General features: G+C 36.0%; 3 protein-coding genes across 11 annotated transcripts in view; all 3 read right to left on the bottom strand.

Annotated features, from left to right (window-relative positions):
* The window catches only part of pvalb9 (parvalbumin 9), a 2858-nt gene extending 2759 nt beyond the window's left edge, over positions 1-99 (bottom strand). The window contains exon 1 of one of the 2 annotated variants that reach the window (XM_088439195.1): positions 1-99. This exon is cut by the window's left edge and continues 193 nt beyond it. The gene's annotated coding sequence lies outside the window, so the exon portion shown is untranslated. The other variant, XM_088439194.1, reaches the window with a different exon arrangement.
* A 2884-nt stretch (positions 100-2983) lies between these two features.
* LOC148409601 (parvalbumin alpha-like) lies at positions 2984-8445 on the bottom strand. 8 transcript variants are annotated; one of them, XM_088439006.1, is made up of 8 exons: positions 7979-8313; positions 7820-7913; positions 7163-7272; positions 6954-7048; positions 6630-6696; positions 4842-4974; positions 3578-3687; positions 2989-3488 (listed from the first exon to the last, which is right to left on the bottom strand). In XM_088439006.1, exons 5-8 carry the CDS (start codon positions 6688-6690, stop codon positions 3463-3465), a joined length of 330 nt encoding a protein of 109 aa, XP_088295132.1. In that variant the 5' UTR covers positions 6691-6696; positions 6954-7048; positions 7163-7272; positions 7820-7913; positions 7979-8313; the 3' UTR covers positions 2989-3462. The 8 variants fall into 8 exon arrangements, with proteins under 8 accessions (XP_088295136.1, XP_088295132.1, XP_088295130.1 ...); XM_088439004.1 differs by having other exon boundaries at positions 7163-8093; positions 8180-8304; XM_088439008.1 differs by lacking the exons at positions 7163-7272; positions 7820-7913; positions 7979-8313 and adding an exon at positions 8332-8445.
* A 210-nt stretch (positions 8446-8655) lies between these two features.
* On the bottom strand, positions 8656-10213 carry LOC148409600 (parvalbumin, thymic-like). Its single transcript, XM_088438406.1, has 4 exons — positions 10041-10213; positions 9824-9956; positions 9641-9750; positions 8656-8874 (listed from the first exon to the last, which is right to left on the bottom strand). Exons 1-4 carry the CDS (start codon positions 10099-10101, stop codon positions 8846-8848), a joined length of 333 nt encoding a protein of 110 aa, XP_088294532.1. The 5' UTR covers positions 10102-10213; the 3' UTR covers positions 8656-8845.
* Positions 10214-12217: the final 2004 nt, after the last annotated feature.

Raw genomic sequence — 12217 nt, 5'->3', positions numbered from 1 at the left:
GCTCACTCTTCCTTTCAGCTAAAACGCGTAGTTTTTTTTTTTTTTATCCAATCAAGTTTTCTGAGCTATGCTCCCTCTCTTTCTCTCTCGCTTTTTCACTCTCTCTCCCTTGCCCTTCTCCAGCTTCCCTCCCTCACTCATTCTGCATGCTCACATGAGAGATTATGCACATATCGCTTTTAATCAAGGCGATTTCTTCTATATCAGGGATGGGAACTGCTGCTCAAGAACCATCTTTGATTTATAAATATGAAAAATGATTTAAAGAGGTGAGGTGGGGGATGACATAAATAAAAAAAAAAGGTAAAGATGTCAGTAGGCTATTTTGTTGGATTATCTTTTAGTCAATTAACCAAATTTCTCATTTAAATCAATGCAAATAAGTTAAAAACAACGAAGAAAAAATGTTAACTGTACAAGCAATTCTTTTTGCATTTTGTTATTCACGATAACCCACATTGAACCAGTTATTTATTATGATAGTCGATAAATACATATAAACAATAAAAATACATTTTGAAACGGATTTCCATTAGTACAGCATTAATTTTTAAAAAACAACATTTCTTAAACAATTTATTTCTAATCACATGAATGAGTATTTTATTGTTATAAAGGCATGAAAAATATTGATAGCAAAAATGAATCAGTGCATGAATTGAATTTTCCTTAAATCGAGAGAAGAAAAATCGTTAGTTTATTTATCACGACTAAGTGAATGAATGGCCACGTTATTATTTACAGGCAGTACAATTACAAATCAAACAACTATTTGATTGAATAAATAATCCAAAACATTTATTTAATTAATTTATTTATCCTTCTTGTCTTATTGAGGGACAGTTATTGTCAAATGCAGTCAAAAATAATTTTAATCAACCAAATAATTTTAACTTAATACATTTTTGTCACTTTTTTTCCCCACAATATTTTGAGTAAAATCAATAAAACTAAAATTTATAATTAAAATGTGTAGAATAGTTTCACATGTGTAAAAATCAATACTTTTACTCATTCCTTTCATATATATATATATATATATATATATATATATATATATATATATATATATATATATATATATATATATATATATATATATATATATATATATATATATATATATATACACATATATATGTGTGTGTGTGTGTGTGTGTGTGTGCATAAATATGAAACCAAAACTATTAGATGACTCTTGACACAGTAAACATGAACATGGATTAAAAGGAAGAGGGGGCCCACTCTTGTTCTATATGCTTTTCCCCAATAAGCCGCTAAACCAGGATAAAAATCAGAGCAGCACAAATGCATTTTGTTCGTACGGATCATGTGTAACGTATTTCTCACCACATGACAACATCTGTCAGTACAATACAATTAGATGTGCACTCACGAGTGGACATACACTCCATTGAGCTGATGGGCAAAAAAAAAAAAGAAAAAAATTACAATGCGCAATATGAATTTGGAATTTTTATATGATTATGCCCGGTTACCATGACAACCATCTACTTACTGATGGGTTTCCTCTGCAAAGGCGGCATCATCTCTGGTGGTTTTAGTCAGCATTTCTGTCAAAACGCAGCATAGGTAGGGTGGTTATTTTTCTTATAACGAGAACCAAGGGAATAAAGGTCATTATTTCTTGATGTTTCTTCTTCTGGGGTCTGGTGTGTCAGCATTGCTGCTTGTACTGCGCCACAACTGTGTTCATTTAATTAAGAGCAAACTGTTATTGATATTTAGTAGGAAGTATGGCTTTGGACGAAATCAATAGGGCTTCTCCAGCTTTGCCACATTAGAGCTACAGTGCCACCTTGTGATGAAAATCACAAAACAAACTCAACAGTCATTATATTAGGTACACCTTTCACAAGTTAAAGTTATCAGAACCAATACAAGTGTGGCATCAAAATAAAATGTATCGAGAAAAGCTGGTCGGTTTGATAGCGTTACATATTTAAACAAAAATGGTGCAGCAACATATGTAGGCTGGCAATATAACAATATTCTTACCATTTTGGCGTGTTGGCCCCAAAACAATCAGTCTCCCTTGATGACCTATAGAAGAGAGGTTCTCAAACTTTTTAGAATCAGGGCCCGTTTTAGATAGCAAATTTTCCAAGAACACCCCAAAGCAAATATTTTAGTGGGAAAAAAACAATCATTTAAAAATGATCAGCGTTATCAAATTAAAAGAAAGTGGCCTTTTTATTCACCAACAGATTCAATTTGACAGTAAGTATATTTGCTACTTTTTACCTATACTAAAGTTTAGAAGATATAAATGTAAATTGCATGCCTCCTTATAACAAACAAAGTCGATTTCTAATTATTTAGTAAAGAACAGATTAATAAATCAATAAATAAAATCGTGTCAGGTTTTGCTGGCTTCATCGCTTCATTAGCATGCAATTGTAGACAAAATGAATTGACAAATTTCTAAATTATTACATTTTTGTGGCATGGTGTTACAAATTCCTGATTTGATGATATAAAAGAATCAATGGGAAAAAACACTAAGGAGCTGAAATTTCCAGCAGATGATTAAAACATGTAAAATTTCAAAATCACTTCGATGTGATTGCAGCTAGAGGTGCAAGATTTTGTGTACAAAAAAAATCATTGTCCAAATTTCGGACCATATAAAACCATTATCATTTTTGAGATGCATTTTAATAGGATTTATGACAATGATTTTCCTGCAATTTTTGCAACATTTTTTTTGAGCGACGGTCAAACGATGTCAGCAAAGAGAAAATTCTTTGTTGACTTGGGTTTCACCTGAAGACAGTAGGTGGCGGTGGAGACCAGTTAATGGCTTTGTCTTACGACTTACTCAAGTACATTAATATTTAGATACTAGAAATCGATACTTAAGTATCTGAGGTTGAAAGTCTGGACTCTTAAAAAAAAAAAAAAAGTGAAAATACATCCCTGGCATTGAAAAACTGGTTGAATTGATGCTTTATTGAAGAGTCATGAATACTTTCCATTTGGGTTAAAATAACATAAAATGAACACAAACATCCATTTTTCTTGAAATTAAGAACCCAAATTATTTGACGGACCACACTTTGGGAACCACTGATACAGAAGAGCAGACATTGTATCGAAAAAGCACCTTTATTGTTTTGCCATCGTCTGTCCGTTAGCCATTCGAGTGCACCAGCACTGATGTCACAGTACAATGACGACGTCAGAAGTATTTGAGAGAGAGAGAAAGGAAGACACACAACCACACCACAAACTTAGTCAGCTACATTCATCGTGGGCAGCGCAACCAACGGGAGGCGGAGCGGCTTCATTTTGGCTTCAGAGCTCGAAAGCCAAATATTTAAAAAAAAAAAAATATGGAGATGAAGGGAGAGAGTGGGTGAGAAAAAGAGTATCTGGGCTCAAGATGTTCCTTAGAGTAGTCAAGTAAGATGTTGGTCAACTTGTTGGATTTGTTGCTGTTTAGTGCTTGACCAAAGCAAAAAACTCTGCAGAGAGAAAACATTCAATTAATCGAAAAGTATATTAGTATTTATAAGTATATATATTGGGAGAACAATGAGATACACGTTCTCACCGTCAACTCCGATCTTGCCGTCGCCATCGGTGTCGCCAGCCTGAAGAAACGCCTTGGTCTCTTTGTCGGTCAGAGCTCTGGCGCCAGCAGAGAAGTTCTGCAGAAAGAGCCTGCACCAAGGCCACAGAGAAAAAAAAAAAAAACTTAGCCAGGATGAAGGTCACATCGGACACCTTTCTCTGGATGAGTCCAAAAAATAAGATTACAGAGGCAATGTTCGGATGTTTTTTTTTTTTTTAAATCCGTATTTCATCACAATACAGTGTCCGTTGTTAATTTATATTTCATTTACTAAATAATAATTATTTAACATTATTATTAATAATAAGACAATTAAATCCAATATTTATTTATTTATTATTTGTATTTATTGTTCAATATTATATATCTACTGCACATTTTATTCTATATATGTATTGGTACTACTGGAGAACTTTTAGTACTTTTATTCTTTTTTATTTGTTTATTTGGATTCACAATAAATATTACCTTGTATTTTCTTCGAATTAAAATTAAAATTAAATGAATAACTATTATTAATAATAACAATATTATATGTAGTTAGTTATTCTTTTTTGAGTCAAATATCCAAAAATACTCACAGTAACCAAACAAACTAGAGAACAGTTTTTTTTTCCTTTTTTTAATTTACATTAAAAGAACTAAATGATTAAAATCAATAATTTTGTCTCGGACAGAAATAGGAACATTATCACGAAAAAAAGGGAGGTAAACTTTAACTATATATCGTCATATGTGGAAAATCCATGTAAATGTTGATATATTTTGCTTTTGTTCACGTTTAATAAAAATAAATACATTTTTTTTTTAAATAAAATAAATTGGTATTTTTTTAAACTACTCTGACTTTAAAGGAAGCAAAAATGTCAAGAAAAATTTTGAGGTAAACCCGCAATAAAAAAGGTTATATTGCAAAAAATAATCATTTGAACTGTTTTAATGCAAAAAAAAAAAGATTAGGTTCCCACTGACGACTTTTCACGTCACCGGCACTCAAAGTGTTAATGATGGTCAAGTATTCTTCCAGGCAAGTTCATTTTTTTTTTCTTCAATCGAAAACTACATGATGTAAGAACGAACAAAATAGTCGACAAACATGCATGAAAATATGCATCTATGCATGCCAGGCTCTCATATGTTGCTAGGCGCTGACATCATTCCGATTTCAGACATATGATCGGCGCACAGGTTCTGAGAAGCTGAAATTTAAGATGAGAGAGCGGGGGGGGGGGGGGGTGCCTACTTGAGCTCATCCTCCTCGATGAAGCCGCTCTTGTCCTGGTCAATGACAGCAAAAGCCTTCTTGATGTCGTCACCGGACTTGCCGGCCAGACCGACCTTGGCGAAGAACTCCTTGTGCTTGAAGGAGTCGGCAGCTGCCAGGAGACACGCACGCATGGCATGACGGACATTCGCCGTGACATATCGGTCGCACTCGCTGCTTGACAGGTGCTCCATCATCTCCAACTACCGCATGCTGACTACATTCCGTGTTTAACTGTAACACGCAGCTTTAAAATCAGTGGGAATTACTGTACACCCGAAAGAATTCCGGTCTACTGTAACTATAGAACACCAATGAAAGATTTAGGGCTTCAGCTAATGATTATTTTAATAATTAAATCCTTCACTGTCTAACCAGTTCAAATGCACTAATATTACCTGTCGACGGCAGTGAATGAGTTAACACATTATGTGCCAGCTGGGTAAAAATAGATTTTTGATGTACTTCGCCGTTTATGGTAGTGAATGAGTGAATCTATCAACTACTTTGATGATTAATTTATGAGTTGAAACAAAATGTTATTTAATTTCAATTCTTGTACAATTTATTTATATATATATTTTAAATTGTGATACATTTTTGGCTAAGGGTAGGTCTAAAAGAGGGTAATTCATTGATTAAAATATTAAAGTACAGTCGACGCCCACCATATGACATTATTCCAATTCGGAGTTGGGATCATGAAGTGAAATTATGGTATGGCGGGCAATAAAAAAACGATGGTAATTAGCTAATGCGTGCAGAACCCTAGGGAAGAACATCAACATTTTATAGACGTATTAAACATTAGTAACAAAATAGTATAGTGAGCAGTACTTATATATAATATACATCTATATAATTAAATAACATCATAAATAAAAGATATATAAGGAAACATTATATTATGCCTATTTTATATATATATATATATATATATATATATATATATATATATATATACATGAGATATATAATATATATTATATTAAAGATTCAAGAGTTTTATTGTCCTATGCATATTTATACTACACAGTGAAATTCTTATTCTGTTCACTTCCCCAAGCAGATTACATTCAACAATCAAGCAAATAATAAAGTAGGCGAACAAAAACAATAATAGAGCATTAAGGGCAGTAATAATGAACCACTAAAAAATGAATAGGCTTACATTCTGAGCATATTATAATCAATTACTTTTGTACTTTATTCCCTAAACCATGACCTTTGAAATTAATGACCTAAGTACTTAGTCGTACTAGCTTACTTACTTAATTAGTAGCTAATTCATTTTGGACCAGCTGTTTTTAGACCCTCCTTTAGTCACACAATTGGAAAAAAATAAGAATAAGAAACTGGGATTGAATGTCTGGACTTGTTTAAAAAGATAAACGCAAAAACACGTCTTTGGGATTGAATGAGTTAAAAAAAAATCTCAACTATTTGTGTTGAACAGAGCACAGTCAGCTTACTAGCCGGATCATGTTGCTAAGTGAGGTTTCACCATGTTCATTAGATGCTAACATTAGCCAAAAATGTCCACTCTGTCACTGTCCACCCTGTCAACAAGCTCACAAACTGCTGTTACATGCACATTACCTGTTTGCAGTAGGGTTATTTTAAGAAAGAAAATAAAGTAGGGGAACTTTTCAAGATATCTAATGGTGATGTTGCCTCAATGAAATATTAATAACTCTTTCAAGGGAAAGTTTTTTGGGGAGGTCGGTTACAAGGGTGAAACGTTTTGACTTCACGGTAGGTTTTTACCTTGGCAAGCAGCAAGGGCTGCAGTGATGTCAGAGTCACTCAGAATTCCGGCAAATGCCATTTTCAACTGCAAAGAAGACCAGAGAACAAAATCAGACAAGACGGACAAGCAAATAAGTCTTGCAAGCGTGCAACAGGTTCAGTGTGAATGTTCTCCTCAGAGCAAAAAATGGGTCCATTTTTTCCCCCCAAAAAACCAAGCAGCTAAAGACCCAGAAAAAAAAATAAATCCCGTGATTTTCATGGTAGTCCTTAACTCAGGAACTTGCATTTGTCCCATCACAAAAGGTTGAAGCTCTTAAAGCCACAAGCAGTGAAACTCACCTTGAGGTTAGATGTCAAAGTCTAGAGGGGAGTCACTGAGAAGAATCTGCTCACTGCAGTGGGACCCCGCAGTGGCATCGCCTCATCTTATATACCTGGGCTCCGCCGAAATATGATGCATAGGAGAAGTAATAGACACGGTTCACAGCGTGGTCTAAGTAGACGCTAAAAATGTGTCAAGTAGACAGAGCCGTTCTATTTATACGTACATTAAATGAAGATGCTTAAATGGTAGGCCCACGTGGAGTGTAAAGCCCGTGTCGAAAAGTGCTTCGAGGGGCTAATTATACACGCTGCTGATTGGGGGGAAACGCACGCTCTGGCTTGACAGGAGAGCACAGAGACACCAGGGCGAACTTCATTTGGCGTGGGGCCGTCATGTCAACGTATTTGACAGCTGGCCGGGTTTGTTTGGTGTCATAGCAACCAACCCCCTCGTAAGTCAAGTTTGTCCACAACTTGCTCCTCAGAGCTTAATTTGACATGCGATATCTTGTATCAATTTAGCACAGGATTAGTTCTCAAATCTATCTCGTAAGCTACCCACTTAGACATCTATCTATCTATCTATCTATCTATCTATCTATCTATCGTAGCTAGCTAGCTTACATCTATCAATCTAGCTAGTATCCACCTATTTAGCTATCTAGCATCCACCTATTTAGCTAGCTAGTATCCTATTTTGCTAGCTAGTCTCCACCTATTTAGCTATCTAGTATCCAACTATTTAGCTAGCTAATATCCACCTATTTAGCTAGCTAGTATCCACCTATCTAGCCATTCATCTCTATCTAGCTAACTAGCCATCGCTCAATCTATCTAGCCAGCTAGCTAGCATGTATCTAGCTAGCTGTCTACATATTTACCTTGTCCGTCTGTCCGTGATCGAATGTATTGCTTTTTATGTTTTTAGTACATTTCCACGACCTGACACTTGAAGTTGTTGTCGGTTGACTCAACCTAAACGTTGTACATTGTCAATTTTTCATGTTCATAGCTGGCCGTGGTTAAGCGAGGTCCCTCACCTCGAACGACACGGGCCGCAAATACTGTAACTATTCTTGCACCGCCTTCAAGATCCGTCTTACATTTCAAATATCCTAACAGAGCAGCAATTAAAGCCCATCCAGCAACCAAGGTCTGTAATTCAAGCAAAGTGGGGATAGTCTTCCTTAACTTGTTTAGAATCTGTTTTGAGTTAAAAAAATAAAATAACTTGGATTTACCAGGGCAGGAAGTGATCCAACATCCGTCAATAAATTGAAACGACAAGCGCTTGCTTAACATGTACACTAGAATAAAAGCCAATAAAACTTTACTACTTATAGTCATTTAGTAATTTGACACCGCAGAGGTTGCATCGCCGTCATCAACTTACACCGATCTGCTTGCAAGTGTGAGAGTTTTAAATAAACGTGCCTCACTGACAGAAGTGCAGGAAATGTACTGGCACAGAACCGCAGTGCAGCTGGCCAGTCTGCGTTGGACCAGTTTGAGGCCGGGCCAGAATTCAGGGTTCCCTTGTCAAACAGTGCCAGAGTCTTCCTCTCACCACATCGATTACTGGCGATTACGAATACTGCTCTACCACGAGAATCAATAACGAAATTAATTTGATGAGTTTTGAACTGCTTTCGAGGTAAGTCGATACGGTGAAAACAAATCTGTTGACAGAGTATTATCGAATGACAAACGCTTTGTTTCTGAGGGAGACAAGTGCCTTTATTTGTAACCAGCATGGGGAATAATGCAAAGCAAAAAGGATCCGCTTTTTTTTTTTAAACACTTCTCTTCATAAATACAATCTCATTTACTCTAGCTTGTTGACATCCACCCTGAGATCATTACCATACAAAAACAAAAAACAAAAAAATAGACATATTCTGTTGTTCTTACGAAGACTTGACCAGGGCAGAAAATTCTGAAATATAAAACAAAGGGGAAAATATATCAAACAAACGATTAATCTTTTTGTTGTATCTATTCATGATAGGTGAATTCTAATGTTCAGATTCAGAATTTCTTGCTGAGGCAAAAGATTTTAAAGTGAGATGAGGAGCTCCAGTGAGGGAAAAGTACTCATTTTGTTGCCCTCTTGTGGCACATAGATGCAATTAAAAACTGTTAGACTTCCAAGATTCTTTGTAGCGCATAGTAGTGAGTCACTCCGCTTATTTTAAATAACTTATCTAAATTAGGCCATCTGATTTGTAAAAACATACACTAAGTTGTCCTGTGGTAACTCATTTCAATCACAAAATCATATTTTCATATTTGAAATATGGGGATACCTGCCTTTCTATAAGAGTCACAAATATCTAATGGCGTGCTCCAGGGTTCAATTTTAGGCCCACTGCTTTTTAGCCTGTATGACATGATGGCAACTTTAATCTACGCTGATGAGAACGTCACTTTCTTCAGTTTGATCAGGGTTGAACTGAATTGATTATAAATCTGGAAAGCATGTCAAATTACAATTTCTGTATAAAAACCGATCTATAAATTATGATTTTATTTAATGATTGCTAACATAGAACTCACACTATTTTCTTATCTCCTATACGTTGCAAGTTCTATATATTTTTGTCACTATATTCATTTAATATGAACTAAGCTAAACTGGTCTTTTGTTTTGGAAGATTTCTGGCTTCCCTTTCACAAAAAGATTAAAAATACATATCCAGTACCTTCCCATCCAATCTTGCCATCACCGTCAGAGTCACCCTCCAAAAGAAAGGCTCTGGTCTCAGCGGCAGTCAGCGTCCTGGCTCCTTTGGAGAAATTCTGCAGGAAGAGTCTAATGGCGACATGAGCAATGCAATTCAAATGAAATCACACTCAAGACAAGCAAAATCCATCAGCAACTCAACTGTAACTCATCTTGCTCTATGAAGCCACTTTTGTCCTGGTCCAAGATATTAAAGACCCTCTCGATGTCTGTTGGAGTCTTTTTCGATAAACCCACAGCTTTGAAAAACATCTTTGGGTTAAATGAATCCTTTGCTGGAAGGAAGGAAAAAAAACAGCTTCAAATCTTGACCTTGTTATTCTGATAACAGACCAAAAAGAACAGAGAAAAGCAATCACCTTTACAGGCGTTAATAGCGGAGGTAATGTCCGAGGCGGCTAGAACGTCAGTGATGGCCATGGCGACGTAGACTATTGTGGTCAAAGTTGCAAACGCCGCGGTTTGATGCCTGACCGTTGACGCGCAGAAAGAATCAAGACAGCTAAGTGAATAGGCTTCACCCTCACCGAGTGTCAGAAACCACCAGCGTCCTTCTGGCTGTTGTCACCTGCAGCTGACCACTTCAGACGTTATTCACGTACCGACTGGCCAAATAAGAAGATGGAAGTCATAGCAGAGCAGTAGTACTTCATTTTGTGTTTTGAAGTCTCGGGCTTGACTCGGAGTCCTTGGAAGTTGACTCGTACTTGACCAGGACTCGGCCGTTGGACTCGATGAATATTTTTAGCGACTACAACGAGGCCAGCTATGTTTTTATTCCTCCTTGAATAAAGCTTGAAATAAAGTTTCTGGGATGATCAAAATGGCCATCTGATTTAGGGCCCGACCGATTCATCGATTCACCTATCATGGCCCTTCTAAAATTGGCGAAAAATAACAGTGAAATGTGTTAGTTATGAGACAAATTGAACTACTAGCAACACATACATATGACAAAAAATGTCCTTGTAACATTATTAGCTCATTTAGAGCCAGCCCAGCAAAAATGGATATTCAACGTCTTTAGCCGTCCGTGGCAGGGAATGAGCTAAAAATGCAATTATTGATAGATCAGGTTTAAAAGCAAAATGGCATTAATTGTACATGAAAAACAATTTAGTAATCAAATTAAACACATTTAAGGACAGCAAAGTAAAAATGGATAATCAAAGTCTATAGCCATCAGTGGCAGTGAATGCAATGCATTCTGGGAACTGAAGTTTTTTTTTTTTTTTTTTTTAAAGACTATATTCACTGCTGATTCATGCTATTTGTGGGCGATAGGTAACAAGTGGGCCTGCAAATAAATAGTAAAAATCTGCCTATAGCTGACGTCCATTGAAATGCATACACGGGTATCAAACTCAAGGCCTGGGGGCCGGATCCGGTCCAACATAGCATTTTATGTGGCCCACGAAATTCTGATTTAGCTTCAGGTTTCTGGATAGAATACCAAAAATGCAATTTGTCTTCAGCTTTTAAAATTTGGGGGGAGTTAAAAAACAAACAAACATGTTTTTCTTCCCAATCTCTCTTTTGAACAGTTTTTACGAGTTTCTGATTTCAAAACTAGTTAGAAACTATAACTACAATGTGGCCCACAAAAAAAAAAAGTTTGACACCCCTGTATTAGAAGGAAACAAATGTTATTTTATTCATGTTCAACATGTTTTTACTGATTCTGAATCTTGTATTTTTGTCTTCCAAATATCAGCCTCAGCCTAGAAAAAAAATCTTATCAGTCTGGGCCTCATATAAGGAATCGTTTTCTTTCAGGAATGTCAACTAACAGAAAGGTTTAAAAAAAAATCTTTGCCAAACAATTAAAAACTAATTATAGAGACAAATCTAAATAAAAGTAGTAAAACTTACCTCTTCATTGTGAATTCGAGACCTATTTAGTTGAACACAAAACTATTGTTTTGTATGAATGACAACAGGTGGATTCATATGTTCATTGTGCCTACTGCCACCTAGTGGAAGAACATTTAATTGCTCTGACTGACACTAGAATCTTTGTTATAAGTACAGTACTGTAATATTATTTTGTGCAATTACATGAAATTAGACAATTTCCTGAATTATATCACTGGTTGGGAATCAACTAAAAACTAGTGTTTGCCCTCCACACATAGTGCTCCAGATTCCCATGACCCTAATGTGGACAAGCGGAATATAAAAAGAATAGATCAATGATAATCATGGTGCGTATGGAGGGAACGCTAACATTTCCTCGCTACCTCATTCGCTGGCTCCTCGCCATCCTCTTAATCATCCGCGCAGCATTTCCAGCAGTTGTAAACATCCTGTTATTATCTGGGCCTCTGTCAGTATCGGGCCGAGCTGATGTCTACTTGTCGACACGTGCTACATTTAGCTTATGGAAACATGGTGCGTGTGTAGTTAGCGAATCTGCTTCACATTTAAACTTTGCTGTCCAACTATAACTGGAAAAAGGGGAAAATTACATTGTGCTGAAAATAACTCACTTAATTATGTTAGCTTAATGCTAATGAATAGCATCAATGTTTTTTAT

Source organism: Hippichthys cyanospilos, chromosome 17 (genome assembly GCF_059441005.1).
Source record: "Hippichthys cyanospilos isolate Australia breed blue-spotted pipefish chromosome 17, RoL_Hcya_1.0, whole genome shotgun sequence".
In the NCBI taxonomy this organism is placed as follows: domain Eukaryota; kingdom Metazoa; phylum Chordata; class Actinopteri; order Syngnathiformes; family Syngnathidae; genus Hippichthys; species Hippichthys cyanospilos.
Note: the sequence above shows the minus strand (reverse complement) of the source record. Positions and strands in the feature narration are given on the sequence as shown.

Coding starts and splice junctions, on each gene's coding strand:
- LOC148409601 (XM_088439008.1), bottom strand. CDS start 6,690: ATGGCATTTGCCGGAATTCTGAGTGACTCTGACATCACTGCAGCCCTT. Junction 4,975..6,629: donor AGCCCTTGCTGCTTGCCAAG/GTAAAAACCTAC, acceptor GTCTCCTGGCAG/CTGCCGACTCCTTCAAGCAC. Junction 3,489..3,577: donor CGGCAAGATCGGAGTTGACG/GTGAGAACGTGT, acceptor TTCTCTCTGCAG/AGTTTTTTGCTTTGGTCAAG.
- LOC148409600 (XM_088438406.1), bottom strand. CDS start 10,101: ATGGCCATCACTGACGTTCTAGCCGCCTCGGACATTACCTCCGCTATT. Junction 9,957..10,040: donor CGCTATTAACGCCTGTAAAG/GTGATTGCTTTT, acceptor CCTTCCTTCCAG/CAAAGGATTCATTTAACCCA. Junction 9,751..9,823: donor ATAGAGCAAGATGAGTTACA/GTTGAGTTGCTG, acceptor TGTCGCCATTAG/ACTCTTCCTGCAGAATTTCT.